The sequence below is a fragment of the Tachyglossus aculeatus genome, chromosome 22 (assembly GCF_015852505.1).
Source record: "Tachyglossus aculeatus isolate mTacAcu1 chromosome 22, mTacAcu1.pri, whole genome shotgun sequence".
In the NCBI taxonomy this organism is placed as follows: domain Eukaryota; kingdom Metazoa; phylum Chordata; class Mammalia; order Monotremata; family Tachyglossidae; genus Tachyglossus; species Tachyglossus aculeatus.
In genome coordinates this window covers 48,161,304-48,184,566 of record NC_052087.1, presented here as the reverse complement: position 1 = coordinate 48,184,566, position 23,263 = coordinate 48,161,304, and the positions used below count along the sequence as shown (strand labels likewise).

The 23,263-nt window shown below is 53.9% G+C and overlaps 1 protein-coding gene across 6 annotated transcripts in view; it reads left to right on the top strand.

Annotated features, from left to right (window-relative positions):
* NRXN2 (neurexin 2) overlaps positions 1–23,263 on the top strand; it is a 221,523-nt gene that overhangs the window by 19,940 nt on the left and 178,320 nt on the right. For all 6 annotated transcript variants that reach the window (XM_038764062.1, XM_038764060.1, XM_038764058.1 and 3 more), the window contains exons 3-5: positions 5,995–6,024; positions 8,154–8,225; positions 17,403–17,704. In XM_038764062.1, the coding sequence (XP_038619990.1) occupies positions 5,995–6,024; positions 8,154–8,225; positions 17,403–17,704 (404 nt within the window). The remainder of the gene's footprint in view (positions 1–5,994; positions 6,025–8,153; positions 8,226–17,402; positions 17,705–23,263) is intronic.

The following is a 23,263-nucleotide window of genomic DNA, read 5'->3' as shown; positions in this document are numbered from 1 at the left end:
ATTTCCGGTGCATCCTGTTCCTTTTCTGCTCCTGCCCGTAGTCGGGGTTTGGGTCTCTGTCCATCTCCCCTCGAGGGTCCCTCTTTCTGTTACCCCTCCTTGAGTGTTGGGGAGAGAGGGAGAGATGGGAAGGAGGGAGAGGTAGTGAGGCAATTCTTGACCACTTGGCTTCCAACCAGAGTAGCCCCAGGACTTTTGGGAGCAGGGAATCAGGCCTGACTCCCCTTCCTTCATCCCTAGGGGTTGGTTGGGGTGGGGGGCGCTAATCCCTCCTATCCCTAGGAGGGATGCAGTGCTGTGGGGAGGGAGGGTGCCTTTTGGATAAAGCAGAGAGCTGTCTCTGTGTTGGGGGAGCCATGTGGATCTCTGATGGGGGAGATGGAGTGTGGCTGGGCCTTGGGAGGGGAAAGGAGCCTAGGAAAGTGGGAAGACAGGATCCTTTAGGGTCCGGAAGCCAGTGGTCTGTATGCCTGGGTAGGGGAGAGCCTGGGGCTCTGTGTGTGTGTGTGTGTGTGTGTGTGTGTGTGTGTGTTTGTGTGTACCTCTGTGGGTCTGTGTGTCCTTGTGTCTCTGTCTGACACTGTTGTTGCTCTCCCTCTCGCTTTGTTTTTTCCTCTCTTGCGTGCCCTCATCTAACACACGGGTCCCCTGACCCCCAGGCGGCTGCCCCTGAGAGAGAAGGGGAGAGAATGTGTGCGTGTGTGTGTGTGTGTGTGGCTGGGTGGACACAGCCTTCTGAGCACTGGAGATAAGATTTAGTGCTGATGTGACTTTTACTTGCTCTTGATGTCATGTCTCCTCCGGAACAAAGGGAGAGACGGAGAGAGGAAGGGGGGAGGGGGAGAGGGGGGAGCAGAGAGAGGAGTGGAGAGAGAGGTAGGGAGAACAGAAGAGAGGAAAGGAGAGAGAGGAGTGCGCAGAAAAGAGAAGTGCAGGGAAAGACTGATTTGGAGAGAATGTAGGGAGAAAGGGAAAGATGGGGAGATAGTGTCAGCGACAGCGTATGAGGGAGGAAGAGAGGTGGAAGGAGGGGAGAGCTGGAGACAGAATTAGGGAGAGAGGGTGAGCTGGGAAGAGGAGAGCTGGGTTGGCTACTAGGGATTTCGGCGTGGTCCCTGTCAAAGGATGGGGGGAAACAGGGGACCACGCCCAGATGTTTGTATAGCGCTGGCTCAGTGACTGTGTCGCTGGGTAGGAGTCATTGCTTCTGTGTGAGCTGCTGTATGTCTGGAGCTGAATAGGTGTCTGTCCGTGTGTCTGAAGGGTGTATATGTGATGTGCCTGGGTAGATGAGCGGGTGCCTGTCCGGCGGGGAGTGTTTGAATGTGGGACAGAGCTGGTTGTAGAAGTGTAGGTATGTGTCTTGTCTCTGTGTGTGAGTGTGTCTCTGAGTATATGCGGAGTCGTCTGCAGGTGTGTATCTGGATGTGTGTGGTGTGTGTGTGGCTGAACTCTGCCCCTACTTGACCCCTGAGTTCTCTCCCAGCTCTCTGTTCCCCGTAGTGATGCTGGGAAGGGAAGAGCTGAGGCAGGAAAGGGTAGACGGGTCCCTACCCCAGGCTTCAGGAATTGAGGCTTCCCCAGCCGGGATCCCCCAGGGGCTGTGCGCTAATGAGGAGCGTGTGGGCGGCAACAGGAATGTGCCAGAGCTGGCTTTCCCTTAGTCCCTCAGACCCCCGCTCTCGCCACCCCTTCTCCATCTTCCCCCTCCCCCCATTCTGACAACGCTGCGGTCTTCAGTCTCCGCCCCAGGCTGTCTTCATCGGGCTTCACTCCCTTCCCCAGAACCCAGGCATCCCTCCCCACCACCAGCCCCAACCTCCCGCGCTGGGAGCTTGTGGCCACTTCTCCCTAGCCTCCGTGTCTCTCTTATGCGCCGCCCCCACCCCCAGCCCCTCATTTTTGGTAGGAGAGGGCAGACAGCCGTAGAGACAAACCCTGGCACCTTATCTCTGGGCTCAGGCCAGGGTTTCTGGTATCACTATCCATCACAGCCACCTGCAGGGGCGGCCGGGGGGGAGGAGGAGGAGAGAAAGAGACAGGGGGAGAGAGAAAGAGACAGGGGGAGAGAGAGACAGACACGCTGGAAGGGCCTGGGAGATGGGGATGCCTGGGTTCTGGTGGTGGGGAGGGGAGCAGCGGCTCTGAGGAAGTGAGCAGCCGAAGGGCTTGAGTCCCAGGTTTTGGGAGGTGGGCGAGAGGGATGGGGATTGGAAGGGCTCAGTGTAGGCCCCTGATTGACAGCTGGGGACAGGCTGTGGTGATCGGGGAGGGCCCCGTTGGGGTGAACCCCCTTTTTGGGATTGTGTGTGTGTGTGTGTGTGTCTGTAGAAGGAACTGGTTTCCCCCTTCACCAAGATGGCTGGTTCCGTCACGCCTGAGGGAGCCGAGCAGCCGGTTGCTGTGGCGACGGGAGGAGAGCGCCGCATGCTAATGAGGCCGGCGAGGAGCCGGGCGGATGCATGGTCCTGGGGAGGGGGAAGGGGTGTCAGCGGGTCGTGGCTCTGATCCGTCCTTCACCCAGGGCCCGGGCCCTAGCTTCAGCCTCCCCCTCCCCCGGCCGGTCCTGCTGGGGCAGAGAGGGGAGATCCTCTCTGTAAAATGGGGATTAAGACTGTGAGCCCCCCGCGGGACAACCTGATCACCTTGTAACCTCCCCAGCGCTTAGAACAGTGCTTTGCATATAGTAAGCGCTTAATAAATGCCATTATTGCTATTATTATTATCCGGGGGACGCCTAGGTGGGGCTGACCCAGGATCTGGACAGGAGAGCCCTCGGCTTCCGCAGCAGAGGGGAGGGATGGGGAAGAGGCGCCCTGGAAGACGCGTGGACTTTGGGGTGGGGGGAGAAAGAGAGAGAGTGACCGAGGCCAAAAGCGGGGGGCCGAGGCCGGTGGGAGGACCAGGATGCCCGGGTTGCGGGGGGAAAGAACCGGGGAGTAGGGTGCCGTAGTAGCATTCATTCATTCATTCAATCGTATTTATTGAGCGCTTACTGTGTGCAGAGCACTGTACTAAGTGCTTGGGAAGTCCAAGTTGGCAACATATAGAGACGGTCCCTACCCAACAGTGGGCTCACAGTCTAGAAGACTGGGCTCGCAGTCTAGTAGCAGTAGGGGAATGTCCTGCTAGCAGTATTGGAGGGGCGGGGGGGGGGGGGTCCCCTCCTTTACATTGCAGCTGGAAGCGGGGCCCGCCCTAGGGTAAGAGCGACTGTCACCTAAAGGTGGGAAGCAGTCGCCCGATCCAGCGTCTAACGGGGGTTGCGGGAGCAGACCCTTCCCCCAGACCTGCGGTGGGGAAGGGATCGATAGAAACCCGGGAGGTGGGAGAAGAGCGAGCAGCGAAGATCTGCTAGAACCCGCGACCCTTCTGCCTCAGCACGGTGCTTGGCATCTAGCAAGATCTTAATAAAGACCGCCCTTATTACAATTCTTCTGCCGTCCTGCCCCGAGTCCAGACACTTCCACCCAGCCCCCGGCCTCTCCAGGCCCGGATTCCCGCTCCTCGACTCCCCCGGGTCGGACCCAGGCGTCCTGGCCTCCCGCTCAGGCGGCAGAAGAATTTGGGCTTCGACGAGCCACGTCCCGACCCCAAATACCGCTCTCCCCACCCGCCTCCTTTCCCGGGGCCGACATCCCCATCACCACGGCAACCGCGACGGTATCCAAGGGCGACAGCGCTGCCGCTCCCGTCCCCTGGTCTCCCTCCCCGCTTTGCGCCCAGCCGCCGCGGGAGGCCGGAGGGGAAAGCCAGGACGCCGGACAGCTGCGGTGGTCCCAGGCAGGAGCTCCTGCTTGGCGATGGGGGAGACCCCCACCCTGCAGACGGAGGGTGTGAGCAGCAGGGCCTCCCCTAGGAGTTGGTAGACATCGAGGAGCCGAAGGACCCGGAAAGGAAGTCAGACCCTCGAGGGCTAAGGGGTCCCCGGCCCCACTCAGACCTCTTGTTTTGTTTTTTTTTGGGGGGAACCCTTATCGCAGCTTTGCCCCCTAGTAGGGAAGAACCCTGGGTTTGGGGAAGGAACACAGCTCTGGCCTTGGCTTTTGGAGAATATGGAAGGGCGGGAAGAGGGGACGATATGGGCGCCAGGTGAAGGCCTCTGCCGGGCCTCTCTGTGGGTGGGAGTTGCTCACCGGTTAATCCCAAGAGCAGACCCTCTCCCCCCTCCACACACTCACACTCTCTCTCTTTTTCTGAGCATCCCAAGGGACGCCCCACGTGGGACAACCTGATTACCTTGTATCTACCCCAGCGCTTAGAAAAGTGCTTGGCACGTAGCGCTTAACAAATACCATTATTATTATTACTGCTAGTATTTACAACCCTTGTCCCAGTGTAGGTGCTAGACAAAGAGGAGGACTGGCCGGCCTTATTGTGTGCCCTGCCTCCTGCTGCTCAGCGTCCTGCTCAAGACGTCGCTCTTCAGCCCCTAGCAGAACCCAGGCATCCTTCCCTCCCCTTCGCACCCTCAGCTGGCTCTGCAGATCGTGGATCTTCCAACTAAGCTGCTCCCCCTCTACCGACCAGCTCCGAGGGTCCTGGCTTTTCTTCCCGGCCCCTCTCCATGCAACGAAAGGAGTCAGTCAGTCAAACGTATTTATTGAGCGCTGTGTGCAGAGTACCGTACTAAGCGCTTGGAAGAGTACAATGTAACAGACACACTCCATGCCCACAACGAGCTTACAGTTCAGATCTTACAGTGCCCAGCCGAGGACCAGGGTGGATGCCCCCTTTTCCCCGCCCAGGACACCCACCCTCGCAAACTCCAGCGCCTCGTTTTCTCCTCCCTCCTGAGGCAGTTGGGAAAGCAGGGTCTTCCTCCTCCTCCTCCTCCTCCTCCTCCCGCCGCCCGTCTCCAGACTAACGGGACTCTCTCTCTCCAGGTGGCTTTGATCTGTGTGTCGTGTTTTATTTTCTCTTCCATCTGAATCGTTTTTCTCGTTGACTTTTTTTTTTCTCTCCACACCCGGAAGAAAAAAAAAAGAGAAAAAAAGCAAAAGGAATAAGCATCGCCCTGGCCTTATGCTTCTCCTCCTTTTCCTTTTTTTTCGGCAAGAAGAAAAAAAAAGAAACCAAACTTTCTTCCTCTCCCCGTGACGCCCCGCTCCACCCCTTGGCTCCGCCCGTCCTTCCCTCACACCTTCCTGTCCTGTCTCCCCTCCTCTCTCTTTCTCTCTCTCTTTCTCTCCCCTACTCTCTTTTTCTCTCTCCTTCTGTCTCCCTCTCTCTCTCCCCCCACTCTCTCTTTCTCTCTCCTCTCTCCCACTCTTTTTCTCTCTCCTTCTCTCTCCCACTCTCTCTCCTCTCTCCTATTCTTTCTCACTCCTCTCTCCCACTCTCTCACTCCTCTCTCCCTCTCCCATTCTCTCTTTCTCTCTCCACCTCTCTCTCCCTCTTTCTCCCCCCTCCTCTCTCTTTTTTCTCTCCCATTCTTTTTCTCCTTTCTCTCTTCTCTCACCCTCTCTCCCTCTGTCTCCTTCTCTCTCCCTCTCTCCCTGTCTCCCACTCTCTCTTTCTCTGTCCCATTCTCTTTCTGTCTCCTTTCTCTTCTCTCTCCCCCTCTCCTCTCTCCCTCTTTCTCTCTCCCTTTCTCTTCCTCTCTCCTTTCTTCTCTCTCCCTCTGTCTCCTTCTCTCTCCCCCCTCCCTCTTTCTGTCTCCTTTCTCTCCTCTCTCCATCTGTCTCCTCTCTCTCCTCTCTCCCCCATCTTTCTCTCTCCCCCATCTTTCTCTCTCCCTCTCCCTCCTACTTCTCCTCCTCGTCCTCTCCCTTTTCTCTCCGTTTCGGCATCGGCTCTCTCTCTCCCCGGCTCCCGGGCCGGGCATCTCCCCGATGCCTGTCACAAGTTAAAGGGTTTTTAAATTGTGGCAGCAGAAGGCTTTTCCCCTTCTCTCTGGCCGCTTTTGATGACTCGTGTTTTCTTTGTTTCTTCCTTCTTTTCTTTCCTTTCTTTTCTTTGTTTTGTTTTTCTCTCTCCTTCCCCTTTTCCAAGGTCCGGCTCACCTGACGCTAAGCAGCCAAGGTATGGTTTGAAGTTTTGGTTTGGTTTGGATTGGATGCCCCTCACCTGGATTCTGTTCTCTTCCCTTCCTCCCTTCCCTCCTCCCTCCACCAGTCCGCTCCCCCCCCCCGCCCCCGCCACACACGTCCATTCTTTACTTTGGGGATTTTTTTGGGGGGGCAGGGGTGTTGTTTTGGTCTTCGCTCCCCCTCACCTCCTCTCCCTCCCCCAACCCGCTCCATCTCACCTTGGTTTCTAACATCACTAGATGTTCGATCTCCTGCCGCTGTCTCTGCTCACCTTTTGAGTTTCCTCGGTGTTGGTGTTTTTCTTTTCTTTTTTGATTTCCCACTTTCTGTTCATTCTTTCGTTTCTGAAACCAACCGAAAAGAGAAAGCATGCGCTGGAGAAAGAGGGATCAGGTCGGTCCCTCCCTCAGGCTCTCCTGGTCAAGCCCCCGGGTGCAGACTACCCTCACCCCCTCCGTAGGGAAGGGTGGGTAGGAGATGGGGAGATGCTGTGACCTTGATTTATAAGGCGGGGACACAGGCACCCCCATATGTACACATCAGCTGCCTCTCAATAAAGGACCCCAAATTCTCCTCCTCCCAGGACTTGCCCTTTTCCTAGACCTCAGGTGCCCTGCCCTATCCCACACTGAGTCCTGGTCCCCATCTGCTAGGAATGACTAGTTCTCCACAGAAGCTGAGGAGCAGAAGATCCCGGCTGGACCTCTCCCTGAGGCTGTCCGGAACGGAGGGGCCCCGAGGCTGGGGCTGGGGGATTGTGGAGTCCATGGGGAGTGGGGAAGACAGGAAGGAGAAATAAGATGCCAGGGTTTGGGAAGGAGGCAGGCTTGGGACAGAGCTGGAAGCTGAATTCAGGATAAAGATGACCAGACTTTTGCGGGAGGGAAGGGGAGGACGGGAACTCCTCTTTCTGTGGGTTCAGGTGGGAAGAGTAGGGGGTGAATCTCAAAGAGATTCATTCATTCAATCGTATTTATTGAGCGCTTACTGTGTGCAGAGCACTGTACTAAGCGCTTGGGAAGTACAAGTTGGCAACATATAGAGACGGTCCCTACCCAACAGTGGGCTCACAGTCTGGAAGGGGGAGACAGAGAACAAAACAAAACATATCAACGAAATAAAATAAGTAGAATAAATATGTACAAGTAAAATAAATAGAGTAATAAATATGTACAAACATCTCCCCTACCTCCTTCCTCCAAAGTAACTCCTCTAGGAGTTTCCCTGACTGTCCCTCTCTTGGACTCTCAGACTCTCTGCGTAAGTCAGCCAAGGCAGGGATCCACCCCCTTCTCCAGTGACCCCCACCCCCCAGGCAAGTTTTGTGGCTCTTTAGCTGCACTCAACCTACCTCCCCATCACCCCCTGTGACCCCACTTGGTGTCCCAGCCCGGGTGTGCAAGGTGTGGTGAACGACAGAGGGTGCCGAGAGGCCCGCAAGTGTGAGCTGGGAAGGTGAGCGGGCTCTCCAGGATTGGAGGGCATCTGCCTGAGTGTGTAGGGATGTCTGTTCAGGAGTTGGGGGTGCCCCCAGGGGCTCAGCAATGTGGGACTGAGTGGGCCCCCTCCCCAGGGTGAGGGTGCCTTTGGCTGTGTCTCCTCACCCCTTGTACCTGAGGCCGAGCCAGGAAGACCTGGAGGTGAGTGTCAGGTCCGCCTGTGCCTGAGGTGCCCACGTAGAAGGGGTGAGGGTGTGAGGGCAAGGGCCGAGACAGGAACGGCCTGGATTATGCTGCCCTGCCTCGGCTTGATTGTGCAAATGGGTGTCCAGGTCTCTGAAAGCCTCTTGGGGGTGATTTGACCTGGGCGTGAGGGTGACAGATGGAGCGCATGGCCCCTCAGTGGGGACAGGAAGGGCTGTGAGTCCAGGTGTGGAGTGGGAGTGGGCGAGGTGCCCACTTGAGTCTGTGGCATGGAGCTCCCCGAAACCCTGGCCCAGAGATCATGAGGGGGTACTAATGGGCACAGCCCAGCGGGGGTGAAGAACCCAAGATCACTTGCACCATCCACAAAGACCACAACAATCGGGACAGAGGCCCAGCCTGCTGTGGGGAGGAGGGGGCCGGTTGGGGAAGCAGAGGGCTACCCCCAGTGCCTGACTCCCTGGTTCTGCTTCTCCAGTAGGGTCCTTACTGTTCTCCGAGGGGGGGGCCGGGCGAGGAGGAGCCAGCGATGTGCACCAGCCCACAAAAGGTCAGTGACCTCACAGCCCCTTCTGACCCCACCCAGTGGGGGTTGGTGGGGTGGGAAGGGGAAATTACCCTCCCCTAGGGGAAGCTGAATTATGGAAACTCTCTCTCTCTCTCTCCCTCTCTCCCCGCCCCCCCCCCCCCACCAAACCCAGATACGCTTCATCCTCCTCATCCTCATTTCAGAACCCAGGGATCCTGCCCCCTCCGGCCTCCCAGCCCCAAGTTTTCACTTGAGGCTTTCCTTGCTTTTTAGAACAAGCCATCCTGCTTGCTTCTCCCTGCCCACCCTCCCTCAGACCTTGGCTTTCAATCAATCAATGGCATTTACTGAGCACCTACTATGTCAGCGTGGCTCATTGGAAAGAGCACGGGCTTCGGAGTCAGAGGTCATGGGTTCGAATCCCGGCTCCGCCAATTGTCAGCTGTGTGACTTTGGGCAAGTCAATTCACTTCTCTGGGCCTCAGTTACCTCATCTGTAAAATGGGGATTAAGACTGTGAGCCCCAAGTGGGACAACCTGATCACCTTGTATCCTCCCCAGCGCTTAGAACAGTGCTTTGCACATAGTAAGCACTTAACAAATGCTATTATTATTATTATTATTATTATTATTATCATTACTCTATTAAGCCCTTGGGAGAGTACTGTTCAACGGAATCGACAGACATGGTCCCTGCCCACAATGAGCTTGCAGCCTAGAGGGGTTTCTCTCCCCCACCCCAATCCAGCCCTTCTCCTTTCCTTTTTTCCCATCCCTCTCTGTCAGGCCTTCCTACATAAGCGCTCTTAAAGGGGGGAGTGGACCAGACTACACCTTCCATCAACCCTTGGGTCCACAGCCAATGTGCCCATCCCTTTGCTTGACCCTAGAGTTTGGCTATTCTAGGCCAGTAGGCCAGCTTCCCCTAGGTAGTGAGAGTTGAGGGGCTTGCTAGTTCCTATCCCCAGGGGCCACGGCCGAGAGGGGAGAGCACCTCCTGTTGCCCTCTCTCCGGGCCTGGTTTGGGCTCCCCTCTTTCCCCTGACAGCACCCCCCGGGAAGCCATACTTCTGTCACATCAATGTGACACCCGCTGACACCACAGTCCCTCATTTACTAAATGAGGCTACCCTTGGGGACCAGCCCTGCTCCCTGCCATCTCTCCCTGCCCCTTCTCCTCCCTGGGTCACATTCACACACTGTTGACCCTTCCCCCTTCCCACCTCTGCTAGCTTTTCTTGAGTCCTCTTACCATTTTCTCATTCCCCCTTTCTGCACACCTCTGTTGGCTTCGACCTCTTCCCCCTTTCACACTATCCAGGCCCACAGATGGAGATAAGCTGGGGTACATTGGACCCTCCAGGCCTGAACCCCAACATTCCCTCAGACATCTGGGGGGTTAGGGCAGTCCGAAGGACCTTGGAGTCCATGATTCTCTGTTTGTCCAGGCCTGGCTGGCTCTTTACTCATTGATTTCATTCTGTGTCTGTCTGTCTAACTGTCTGGCTCCATGTTTCTCTTAATCATCTTATGCTCTACTGTCATTTTCCACTGACTTCCCCCTCCCCTCGCCCCAAATTCCTGGGTTCCCACCCTGGGATGGGGCCCACTGAGCCAGAGGCCAGGGCCGTGGGAGGGGAGTTGGCCAGCCACCAGTGGGAAGAGGGAGGCTGGCTGCAGTTTGGGTTTAGGAGCCATGGGCTGTCAGGCTGAGCCAAGGTTTTTTGTTTTGTTTTTTAATGGTATTTGTTAGGCGCTTACTATGTGCCAGGCACTGTACTAAGCACTGGGGTTGATAATGAGGTTGGACACGGGGTTGGCATTTTGGGGCAGGACTAGCACAATGAAGATATGCTTGACCAGTGCAGGGTGGTCCATGCCACACCCCTAGTTCTCCTCAATTTCCCCCACCACCCCTGCCCATTCTGGGGGCTCGGGAATAGGTGGATTCAGTCAGTCATATTTATTGAGCACTTACTACCTTCAGAGCACTGTAGTAAGCACTTGGGAAAGTACAATAGAACAATAAACAGACAACTTACCTGGCCACAACGAGCTTACAGTCCAAAGGGAGAGATGGACATAAATTAATCCCAGTGGGAGAAGGTTAGGAGAAGGTCTTGCTTGGCAGGGTGCTGGGGCCCACCCTGGAACAACCCAAAGCCCACAGGAGAGCTCCGGCCTCCAGAAGGAGGTCCCGCCTGAGAGCACTTAGAACAGTGCTTTGCACATAGTAAGCACTTAATAAATGCCATTAAAAAAAATTGGCCTAGGGCACCCTCCAGGTTGGATTCCCATTCCCAGAATCTCTGGTGGGGCCCAGGAGTAAGGACTGCCCCCCAGAGCCCAGCCTTCATGGGATAAACCTTTCCCCAGGGAGGGGGGGTTCTTCCATGGGGACACAATTGCTGCCTATCTAAGCTCATTGTGGGCTGGAAATTTGTCTAATGCTATATTGTACTCTCCCAAGTGCTTAGTAGCGTGGCTCAATGGAAAGAGCATGGGCTTTGGAGTCAGAGGTCATGGGTTCAAACTCCGGCTCTGCCAATTGTCAGCTGTGTGACTTTGGGCAAGTCACTTAACTTCTCTGGGTCTCAGTTACCTCATCTGTAAAATGGGGATGAAGACTGTGAGCCCCCCATGGGACAACCTGATCACCTTGTAACCTCCCCAGCGCTTAGACCAGTGCTTTGCACATAGTAAGTGCTTAATAAATGCCATTATTATTATTAGTAGTAGTAGTAGTACAGTGCTTTGCACATGGTAGGTGCTCAGTAAATACGATTGAATGAATGAATGAATCAATCTGCCTTGGCCAGCCTGTAACCCTGAGAGAAAGGGCTCCAGACTGACCCGATAGCTTTCTAATAATAATAATAATGATGATGATGATGGCATTTGTTAAGTACTTACTATGTGCAAAGCACTGTTCTAAGCACGGGGGGTGGGGGTACAAGGTAATCAGGTTTTCCCACATGGGGCTCACAGTCTTAATCCCCATTTTCCAGATGAGGGAACTGAGGCACAGAGAAGTGAAGTGACTTGCCCAAAGTCACGCAGCTGACAAGTGGAGGAGCCGGGATTAGAACCCATGACCTCTGACTCCCAAGCCCGTGGTCTTTCCACTGAGCCACGCTGCTTCTCACTTATGGTACTTACTATGTGTCAAGCACTGTTCTAAATGCTGGGGTAGCTACAAGCTAATTGGGTTGGACACATTCCCTGTCTCACGTGGGGCTCACAGCCTTAATCCCCATTTTACAGGTGAGGGAACTGAGGCCCAGAGAAGTGAAGTGACTTGCTCAAGGTCACACAGCAGACATGTGGTGGAGATGGGATTAGAACGAATGACCTTCTGAATCCCAGGCCCGTGCTCTATCCACTAAGCCATGCTGCATCTCAATCCTGAGGGATTCTCTCTGAAACCCTTCAAAGCCTCCTCAAACCCCCATGAGGCTTTGGCTGCCAAGTTCCCCTGGGGTGCAGGGAGGGGAACTTGGTTGTGAAGAGGGAAGCTAAAACAACCCCTCAGGCGAGACCCCTCCCTTCCCCTCTCCAGCCTCTCCTCAGCCCTAGCTCGCACTGAAATTTCTCAGAGGCCCACGGCTTTTTCCCTCTCTATCCCCGACCCGTTCTGATTTCGCCTCCCATATTCCTTCTCCAATTCTCTCCCTCCGACTCTCCTGCCGAGTTTCCCTCTCTCTCCCCTCATTACATCACCTTCCATCCCCTCATAATAATGACATTTAGTAAGCACATTAAGTAAGCACATTTAGTAAGCACATTAAGTAAGCACTTTCTATGTGCAAAGCACTGTGGAGGTACACGATGATCAGGTTGTCCCATGGGGGGCTCACAGTCTTCATCCCCATTTTACAAATGAGGTCACTGAGGCCCAGAGAAGTGACCTGCCCAAAGTCACACAGCTGACAAGTGGCAGAGCCGGAATTCTTCTCTCCCACCCCACCAGAGTTTCTTCCTCTTCGAATGACCTTTTTTTCTCTTTTCATCGTTCCCCATTCTCCCCTTCCTTGTCCTCTCCCTCTTTCCCCCTTCTTCCTCTCCCTCTTGAACCAGAGGGAGGATGGGGCTTGTTCATTGCTGGGACATCTCCAGCGGACCTCTCCCTCCCAGGTCCAGGAAGCAGGTGGTACCAGCTGCAGAGGGTTTCTGTGCCAGGCCCTGGGGTGGCAGCTGGCACCTTGGCATTTGGGCAGCAGTGAGGACAGAAACCGTAGGCCATGGGCCCAGGTCAGGCCCAGGTGGGGACAGGGAGGGGGAGGAGCAGTGCTGAGGGGTGGAGGCAGGGGAATGGAAAACTTGCAGATTCTCAAACCACCCCGGCCCCCACGACCGGCTCCAATAGGAGTAGGATCCCTTGGGGCCCGCATCATCATCCTGCCGGGAGGGGTGGACTCCAGAGAACAGAAAACATGGCTTTCCATGCTTTTCCTAAATCTAAAGTTAATTTTTCGGGATTTTCCCTGCGGGGCACTCCTTCTGTGGGAGTTTTGTCTGCGGGGTGGCCGTCCTGGGAGAAAATCCCCAAGAATTGCCTTGCAATTTAGAAAACTTGGAAAGCTGTGGATTCCCCTCTGTCCTCTCTTCTCCGCCCAGTTTCACCACTGCCTGGGGGCAGAGGAGGACCCTCACACAGACATGTGTGCGCATGGAGCCGTGGGCACACAGACACTGGAACAGGCCTTAGAGATGCATAGACACCCAGACTGGAACCGGCAGTCACAGGCACATAGACAGTGGAACAGGTAGTTACAGACACACTGCAACAGGCAGCCACTCATTCATTCCTTCATTCAGTTGTATTTATTGAGCGCTTACTGTGTGCCGAGCACTGTACTAAGCACTTGGAAAGTACAATTTGGCAACAAATAGAGACAATCCTTACCCAACAACGGGCTCACAGTACAGAAGGGGGGAGACAGACGACAAAATAAAACAAGTAGACAGGCATCGATAGCAGTCACAGATGCATAGACACAGGCACACAGACCATGGAATAATAATAATAATGATGGTATTTGTTAAGTGCTATGTGCCAAACACTGTTCTAAGTGCTGGGGGGGGATACAAGGTAGCCAGATTGCCCCATGTAAGGCTCACAGTTTTAATCCCCATTTTACAGATGAGGGAGCTGAGGCACAGAGAAGTGAAGTGACTCGCCCAAAGTCACACAGCTGCCAGGTGGTGGAGCTGGAATTAGAACCCATGACCTCCTGACTCCCAAGCCCGGGCTCTTTCCACTGAGCCACGCTGCTTCTGGAATAGGCAGAGTCTCACAGACAGGCAGTCACAGACACAGTCACAGGCAGTTACAGACACCTGGAATGGGCAGTCAAAGACGCAAGACTCAAGCACACAGACATTGGAATGGGCAGTCACAGACACTGGAACGGTCAGACAGATGCACGGGCACACGGACCTTGGAATGGGCAGTCACAGATGCACAGACCCAAGCACACAGACACTGGAATGGGTATTCACAGACACACAAAGGCAAAAAAAATACTGGAGTGGGCAGTCAGAGACATGCAGTCACACAGATACTGGACCAGGCGGTCAGAGACGCTCAATCAGTCAGTCAATCGTATTTATTGAGCAACATCCGCAGGCACACAGATACTGGAAAAAGCAAGTCAGAGACTCACAGGCACATAGACCTGGAAAAGGAAGCCAGAGACGCACAGGCACGCAGTCACTGGAACGGGCCTGGGCGCAGACACTCAGATACAGTAATTCATTCATTTGATCGTATTTATTGAGCGCTTAACTGTGTGCAGAGCACTGTACAAAGCGCTGGGGAAGTAAAAGTTGGTAACAGATAGAGCCAACAGTGGGCTCACAGTCTAGAAGGGGGAAACAGACAACAAAACAAAATAAAATAAATAGAATAGTAAATATGTACAAGTAAAATAGAGTAATAAATCTGTACAAACATATATACAGGATGAACAGTAATCAATCAATCAATCAATCATATTTATTGAGCGCTTACTAAGTGCAGAGCACTGTACTAAGCACTTGGGAAGTACAAATTGGCAACATATAGAGACAGTCCCTACCCAACATTGGGCTCACCGTCTAAAAGGGGGAGACAGAGAAAAAAAAAAAGCAGTAATATGTTTAAAGAATCCTATCCACCTATGCCGACTATCATTTTGAGCACAGGGGCGACAAGGGGACAGGGATTTTAAAGGGGAAAACGGGAAAGGGGCAGGCTTCAACGAGTCACTATTTTGGGTCTTTTCAGCCCCCTTTGGAGTCTTAAGGTCTTGTCTGAGAGCTGGGAGGGGCGAGGCTGAGAGACTGGGAGGCTGAACCGGCAAAAATGAGGGCTGTGGCCCCCTCGCCTCCATGGAACCAGCGCTTGCAAAGTAGCTTGGCCTAGTGGAAAGAGCCCGGGTCTGGGAGTTAGAGGACCTAGGTTCTAATCCCAGCTCTGCCACTTGTCTGCTGCATGACTTGGACAATAATAATAATAATAATGAAGGCATTTATTAAGCGCTTCCTATGTGTAAAGCACTGTTCTAAGCGCTTGGGAGGTTACAAGGTGATTGGGTTGTCCCACACGGGGCTCACAGTCTTAATCCCCATTTTACAGATGAGGTAACTGAGGCCCAGAGAAGTTAAGTGACTTGCCCAAAGTCACACAGCCGACAGTTGGCGGAGCCGGGATTTGAACCCCTGACCTCTGACTCCAAAGCCCGTGCTCTTTCAACTGAGCCACGCTGGGCTCGGAGAAGCTTCACTTCTCTGGGCCTCAGTTTTCTCATCTATGAAGTGGAGATTAAGACTGTGAGCCCCATGTGGGACACGGAGCAGGTCCAACCTGACTGTCTCGTATCTAGCCCAATGCTTAGTACAATGTCTAGCACAAAGAAAGCACTTAACAAATACCATTAAAAAAAACCAAGAACCTGTCATCCCACTCACTCCCCAGTTTACCCAGAAGCCCCCTGACCTGGCCTCAGAGGCCACTGTAGGTCAATTCACCATCCTCTTTCTTTCATTCATTCATTCATTCATTCAATCATATTTATTCAGCGCTTTGTGGCAGAAACATAAGGACTCTACAAAGAGGCCCTCAGGACATGCAGCCCTGACAGTTGCTGACCCAGAAACACTCACTTGGTCACTCAATCATTCAGCCAATCAGTGGGATTTATTTGGCATTTACTCTGCAGAGCACTAGACTAAGCACTTGGGAGAGTACAATATAACAGGGTTGGTAGACATATTTCCTGCCCTCGAAGAGCTTTACACTTCCTCCTTGCCACCCCTCCCCTCCACCTTTTCCAAGCATTGGTTTGAGCAGAGGGGAAGGGGAAAGGAATACCGGGAGCAGCGAGCCTTCTGGGTAACGGGATTGGGGTGGGCCCGGCATGCCACTGGGGCCCATATTCACCCCCAAGAGTCCAAACATATGCATGGAAACATAATAATAATAATTATGGTATTTGTTAAGCGCTTACTATGTGCCACTGGGGTAGATACAAGGTAATCAGGTTGTCCCATGTGGGGCTCACAGTCTTAATCCCCATTTTCCACATGAGGTAACTGAGGCACAGAGAAGTTAACTGGCTTGCTCAAGGCCACGCAGCAGACAAGTGAGAAGCAGTGTGGTTCAGTGGAAAGAGCGCGGGTTTGGGAGTCACAGGTCATGGGTTCTAATCCCGGCTCCGCCACTTGTCAGCTGTGTGACTTTGGGCAAGTCACTTCACTTCTCTGTGCCTCAGTTCCCTCATCTGTAAAATGGGGATTAAGACTGTGAGCTCCACGTGGGACACCCTGATCACCCTGTATCCTCCCCAGTGCTTAGAACAGTGCTTTGCACATAGTAAGCGCTTAACAAATGCCAGCATTATTATTCCTTAGTGGCGGAGTTGGGATTAGAACCCACATCCTCTAAGTCCCAAGCCCTTGGTTTTTCCACTAAGCCACACTGCTGTTTCTCCAGAAGAAGTCCCTGACTGCCCTCCCACCCCACTACAGAGAACATCCTGTGTGCCTGGGGTGGACACCCTCTCCCCTCAGTGCATTGCTGCCTATCTGTGTCCCTGTACTCTGTCAGTTAACCAGTCAGTGGTATTTACTGAGTGCTTACTGTATACAGAGCACTGTTCTAAGCGCTCGGGAGAGTACAGTACAACAAAGTTGGTAGACACGTTCCCTGTCCACAAGGAACTTTGGCCCTACTCTCCCTTCCTACCCTCCCGTTGGACTTACTTGCCACAGTTACTCCCCTCCCCTTATCAATCAATCAATCAATCACATTTATTGAGCGCTTACTGTGTGCAGAGCACTGTACTAAGCGCTTGGGAAGTACAAGATAAACGCTTGGGAAGTACAAGATAAGCGCTTGGGAAGTACAAGATGGGAAGTATCACACTCCATCCATCAGTTGTTATTGGGTGCTTATTGTGTGTGGAACACTGTACTAAGTGCTTGGGAGAATGCAGTATAACAGTATAACGGACACATTCCCTACCCACAACGAGTTTGCAGTCTAGAGGGTGTTTACTGTGTGCAAAGCACTGTACTAAGTGCTTGGGAGAGTACAATATAACAGACAAGTTCCTTGCCCACAACGAGCTTACCGTCTACTCCTCCTTGGAGCCTTGATTGTCTCCTGGCCCCTCCTCCTGCCTCCTTCTTGCCCTCCTCCCCCATAGTCATGATTCCCCTTGGGTGACCCCCTCTGACCACCCATCCTGGACCCTCAGACCACAGAGGCAAGAAAGTTCTAATCTCTCCGTTGGGCAAGGGGTGCCCGCTGGGGCCCAGAGTTTCTGGCCCCGGGAGGTACATAGGTGTTGGGGTGCCTCAGGTTCGGTGTCCCCAACTCCCGGCTCACAGTGGTTGGGGTGAGAGAGTAGGAGAGTGGTTGATGAACCTAATCCAGTGGCAGCTTAGTTGGCGGCTGTCGGGGTGAGAGACGTTTTCCGCCCAGAGCACCGAGATGGGTGGAGATGGGCAGAGAACTGATGTCTGGCTGGATGGATGCCAGGGTCCTTGGTGGTGGGGTGGACGGAGGCGAGTTTCAGCCCTATGCTTTGGGAGCAGGGCAGGAAGGGAGGGACCCCTGGGTCCCAGGAGGTAAGGAGAGGCCAGGGGGTGGGGAGAGGGTTTCAGATGCTCGACTTCTGGACCCTAATCTCCCTTGTCGTCCCCACCCTCCAGGGAAGGAGGAGTATGTGGCGACCTTCAAGGGCAACGAGTTCTTCTGCTACGACCTGTCCCACAACCCGATCCAGAGCAGCACGGACGAGATCACGCTGGCCTTCCGCACCCTGCAGCGCAACGGGTTGATGCTGCACACCGGCAAGTCGGCCGACTACGTCAACCTGTCCCTCAAGGCCGGGGCCGTCTGGCTCGTCATCAACCTGGGGTCGGGTGCCTTCGAGGCCCTCGTCGAGCCCGTCAACGGCAAGTTCAACGACAACGCCTGGCATGACGTCCGGGTCACCCGCAACCTGCGCCAGGTAGGGGGAGCGGAGGGCGCGGGGGCCGGCACGGGGCGGGCACGGGGGAGGGGGCGTCCGGGAGGACTGGGTGAAGACGGGCACAGAGTGGGCACTGGGGTGGGCATGCGGCTGACGTCGGGTAAGTTCTGTGGGTGAGGGTGAGGTCTGGGGCATGGGAGGGATTAGGACAGAGGAGGAGTGGATGTGCAGGGGGAAGGATCGGTTCAAGGACGGGTGGGGACAGACAGTGTTGGAGGGGTAGAGAATGGGGTCATCGGAGGGTCAGCAAGTGGACGGTGGGGTTGGACAAGAGCGGGGCAGGGTTGGGGTGGAGGTTGGACCCAGGGGGTCAGACTGGCTTGGAGTGTGAAGAGTAGGGGCTGGCGAAAGGATTTTGAAAGAGAGGAAGCTGAAGGCAAGCGAGGAGACCAGAAAGGGAGTGGTGGGGCAGAGGACTCGGCTGGACAGTTTGGCCCAGAGAGGGTGGGCATACTGGAGAAGAGGTGGCAGAGGAAGGGAGAATAAGGTGGTCTGGGCCTTGGGGATGGACAGGCCTGGGCAGCCCTAGGTCCCCTCAAGTGCTGGGCAGGCATGTATGGATAGTGGTAGGCATGGAGACCTCTACCATGGGCTGGAAGCTAGAGAGAAGGACCCTAAGAGTGGAGGCAAGGCAAGGCCTGAGCAAAGAGGGGCTGGGGGACCAAGGCCAGGCATTGCCAGGAGGAGTACATGAGGCCCAGGGTGATGCTAGAAGCTAAACGCTTAGAACAGTGCTTGGCACATAGTAAGCGCTTAATAAATGCAATTAAAAACAAAACAAAACAAAAAACAGGGCCAGTGTGGCAAAGGTAGGGCTGGTGAAAGCAGAGCAGGGGATTAGGGTGGAGTTTGAGGTGAAAGGCTCCCCGGGGCTCCCTTGATTGGCTACATAAACCCAACATTAGGGACACTGTGCCCTTGTCAGCCCAGTCCATTTCAACTTGGTCCTCATAGCTCAGGAAGAAAGGCCTCAACAGATCCTTCCCAGAGGACTGGCTTTGCCCCTGGACACTCTGGGATTATACAGTTTATCAAAACCCCTTATATATATATATATATAATTATATATAATAATAATGATTGTGGTAGTTAGGCAGTTTTGTGCCAAGCACTGCACTATGCAATGGGACAGATACAAGAAAATCAGGTCCCACATACGGCTCACCAAGTAGGCGGGAGAACAGGTATTAAATCCCCATTTTGCAGATGAGGGAACTGAGGCCTAGACAAGTTAAGTGACTTGTCCAGTGTCACACAGCAGGTACAAGATGGAACCGGGATTAGAACCCAGGTCCTGTGACTCCCAGGGCCGTGCCCTTTCCACTAGACCACACTGCTTCTCAATTAATGTGAACCATGTGAACCATGCTTCTGGGGCGCAGACCCTTTGAGAGTTCCAGAAGTGGGCCAGATCCCTGTTCTAGAAGAGGCTGTATAATAATGATGGTATTTGTTAAGCGCTCACTATGTGCCAAGCATTGTTCTAAGCGCTGGGGTAGATACAGGGTAATCAGGCTGTCCCACATGGGGCTCACAGTCTTAATCCCCGTTTTACAGATGAGGTAACTGAGGCACAGAGAAGTTAAGTGGCTTGCCCAAAGTCACACAGCTGATAAGTTCCAGAGCCGGGATTAGACCCCACGACCTCTGACTCCCAAGCTCGTGCTCTTTCCACTAAGCCATGCTGCTTCTCCATGCTTTATGCCTGGGCTAGGATCCCTCTGAGTCCTCTGCCAGGACTTAGTGGTCCCTTCCTCCGTTCTTTCCCAGATCCTTTCCCAGGGCCTTTCCCAGGTCTCCCCCAAGTTCCTCTCAATTATCTCCCAGATCACCCCATGCATAACCCCCCTGCTCCACTTTGAATTCATCGAGGTGCAGCCTCATCCCCCCAAGTTCCTCATTTCTCACGCTGGTTCCTCAGAGTTGTGATCTTCATAGTTCCGAAGTCCCTGCCCATCTCCCGATTGATTCCCACACTCTCAAGGCCCAGATTCATCCCTCTGAAGGGGTACAGCCTCCCCTCCCTCTGAGCAATGGGCTGTGCTGCCCCTTTGCTCTTGGGCAGAGCTCTTGCCTCCCCAGGCACTAGAGGGGTGATCCCAGTGTGTGTTGGGGGAAGCTGCCTCTCAGGGGAGCCCTCCCCTCCCCGTCTCTGATTTCTCCCACACACCTCAGTGATGAAAAGGTTTCTCCATCCCACGGCCACCAGGTCATACTGACACTGCTGCTCATCCTCCTCCTCTTCCATGTCCTCCTCGTTGTCCTCCTCCCTCTTCTCCTCCTCCTCCAGCAGCCCGTCCAAGAAATGCAGCTCCTAAAGCCTCTGTGGCACTGACCCTGACCCGGTTTTACACATCGCTAATTTCACCCCAGCCCCAGCCTCTCTCACGCAGACAACAAGCCCTGTCACTTCTGGTCCGGTCCTTCCGTTCTTCCCCCTGCCACCGCCGTTGGATCTTCCCCCTCTCCTCCGAGCCTGGAGCCCTCTGGCTTCCCCCATCTCCCCCACTGGGCCGCTCTGCCCTCCCTAGCACTGAACCTCATTGATTGATTGATTGATCAGCTGAGGTTTTCCGGGGCACGTTTAGGACCATCCACTGGACCTGCATATGCCATGGATCTGTCTAAAGTCTCCTGCCGCTGCAAATATATTGAGGCAGGCAAGCATGCATACACGTACAAGCATCCGTCCTACATAGTCAGAGACAGCACTGATGGTAAAGTTCACTCAATAGTGTGAATATGGCAGAGAAAGCCAATGCAAGACCTTCCGCCTTGGCCATATCGACCATACAATTGCACCGGGCAATGCTGCCCTTAAGACTGAAAGTCACTGTCCCTTAGTCTTTTCCCTTTGCTGTTCAATTTCTTCTCTATCGCCCCGCTCCCAGACCCCTCCCGGTTTGCTTTTCTGGCCCCTTCCGAGCAGAATTTCTGCTCCCGGAGGAGAACAGTGGGCTGTAGCTCCGGCCAGCGGACCGACAATCCCTCCAAGACAAATGGACTATCAGAGATGGAGAGTTAATGAGCCAACCACCGCTGGCTATGGCCCGGGGAGGGAATCTAGAGGAGGTGGCCTCCCCACCCTCTAGGGCACCGAGCTGAAACAGGGCCGGCTCGTTGGGACAGGGCCAAGGTGACCAGGAGTGAGCTCCCTCTCAGACACAGGGGCCCCCGGGGGCCCAGAGTCAGTGGGCTCTAGGCTTCCTTCCCAGATGGCCTCCGGCCCGGCAGGGGAAGTGGACTCTGGGGAGGACATGAGGACATGTCACCCTCCGATCCTCCACTCCGTCAATCAATCAATCATATTTATTGAGCGCTTACTGTGTGCAGAGCACTGTACTAAGCGCTTGGGAAGTACAAGTTGGCAACATATAGAGACAGTCCCTACCCAACAGTGGGCTCACAGTGTAAAAGGGGGAGACAGAGAACAAAACCAAACATACTAACAAAATAAAATAAATAGAATAGATATGTACAAGTAAAATAAATAAATGAATAAATAAATAGAGTAATAAATATGTACAAACATATATACATATATACAGATGCTGTGGGGAAGGAAAGGAGGTAAGATGGGGGGATGGAGAGGGGGACGAGGGGGAGAGGAAGGAAGGGGCTCAGTCTGGGAAGGCCTCCTGGAGGCCCTGCTAGTCACTGGGCTCTTTGGAGATCCCACAGGACCCATTTCCTCCCCTGGTGAATCACTTGGGCCAAAGGAAAGGCCAATCCTGACCCCATAGTAGTAATAATAATTATGGTATTCGTTAAGCACTTACTAAGTGCCTAGCACTGCACGAAACCCTGGGGTAGATACAAGCAAATCGGGTTGGACACAGTCCCTGACCCACATGGGGCTCACAGTCTGAATCCCCATTTTACAGATGATGTAACTGAGGCCCAGAGAAGTGGTGACTTGCCCAAGGTCACACAGAAGACAAGTGGTGGAGCCTGGATTAGAACCCATGACCTTCTGACTCTCAGGACCTATCCACTACTCCACGCTGCATCTCCTCAGAGACGCAGCCTTCTCTGCCTCAGAGAAGCAGCGTGGCTCAGTGGAAAGAGCCCGGGCTTTGGAGTTGGAGGCCATGGGTTCAAATCCTGGCTCGGCCACTTGTCAGCTGTGTGACTTTGGGTAAATCACTTCACTTCTCTGGGCCTCAGTTCCGTCATCTGTCAAATGGGGATTAAGACTGTGAGCCCCCTGTGGGATAACCTGATCACTTTGTAACCTCCCCAACGCTTAGAACAGTGCTTTGCACATAGTAAGCGCTTAATAAATGCCACTATAAAAAAAAATCCCGGCTCGGCCACTTGTCAGCTGTGTGACTTTGGGCAAGTCACTTAACTTCTCTGGTCCTCCGTTCCCTCATCTGGAAAATGGGGATTAAGACTGTGAGCCCCCGTGGGACAACCTGATCACCTTGTAACCTCCCCAGCGCTTAGAACAGTGCTTTGCACATAGTAAGTGCTTAATAAATGCCATTATAAAAAAAAATCCCGGCTCGGCCACCTGTCAGCTGCGTGACTTTGGGCAAGTCACTTAACTTCTCTGGTCCTCCGTTCCCTCATCTGGAAAATGGGGATTAAGACTGTGAGCCCCCTGTGGGACAACCTGATCACCTTGTAACCTCCCCAGCACTTAGAACGGTGCTTTGCACATAGGAAGTGCTTAGTAAATGTCATTATTATTATTATTATTATTACTGACATTGCCATAGTCTCCACAGAAACCTCAGGCCTCTGCCTCGGGGCCTTGGGCAAAAGCTAACATGTTCCTGAGCCGAGAGCTGTATTAGACTCCTTCGTTGGAGTTTTCAACCTCCCCTTTCCCTTTCAGTAGCCCCCATCCCCTCAGAGGACCCATAGGAAAGGAGGAGGTGATGGTCCGTTGAGGCCCTGTGGCAGCCCTTGCCTCAGACTCATCAGGAAACCCCTGTGCAGAGGAGGTCCCCCACTCAGTGAAGCCCACTCCTCCGACTTCCCAGCCCTCTACAGAGGAGGAGAAAGAGCAGCCCTGAGCGGCTCTACCTTATGGCTGTGATTGTCCCTGGCTGGCCCCGGTTGGGCCCTGGGGAATGCGGGCCTAGTCATAACCATGACCACCCACTGTCCCTCTTTGACTAGGCAGGCCCCTCTCCATCCCTTACCCAAAGACAATGAGTACCGTTGCTGCTCTTGTTTTGTACTTCACGTCCCCGGCCCTCCGTTCCCCCTCTCCCCCAACTCCCCTCCCCCAAACTCCCAGCGACTCATTGGATGTCATCAACTCGATCCATTTAACGTTCCTAATTATCCTCCTTCTAACTCCACTCCTCCTCCTCCCGTTACTAATTCTAACACCATACCCCCACCAACCTAGATGACTGATGAGACTTCTAGACTGTGAGCCCGCTGTTGGGTAGGGACCGTCTCTCTATGTTGCCAACTTGTACTTCCCAAGCACTTAGTACAGTGCTCTGCACACAGTAAGCGCTCAATAAATACGATTGAATGAATGATGGGCCAAATGACAAAGCTCTAATCCCCTTAGAC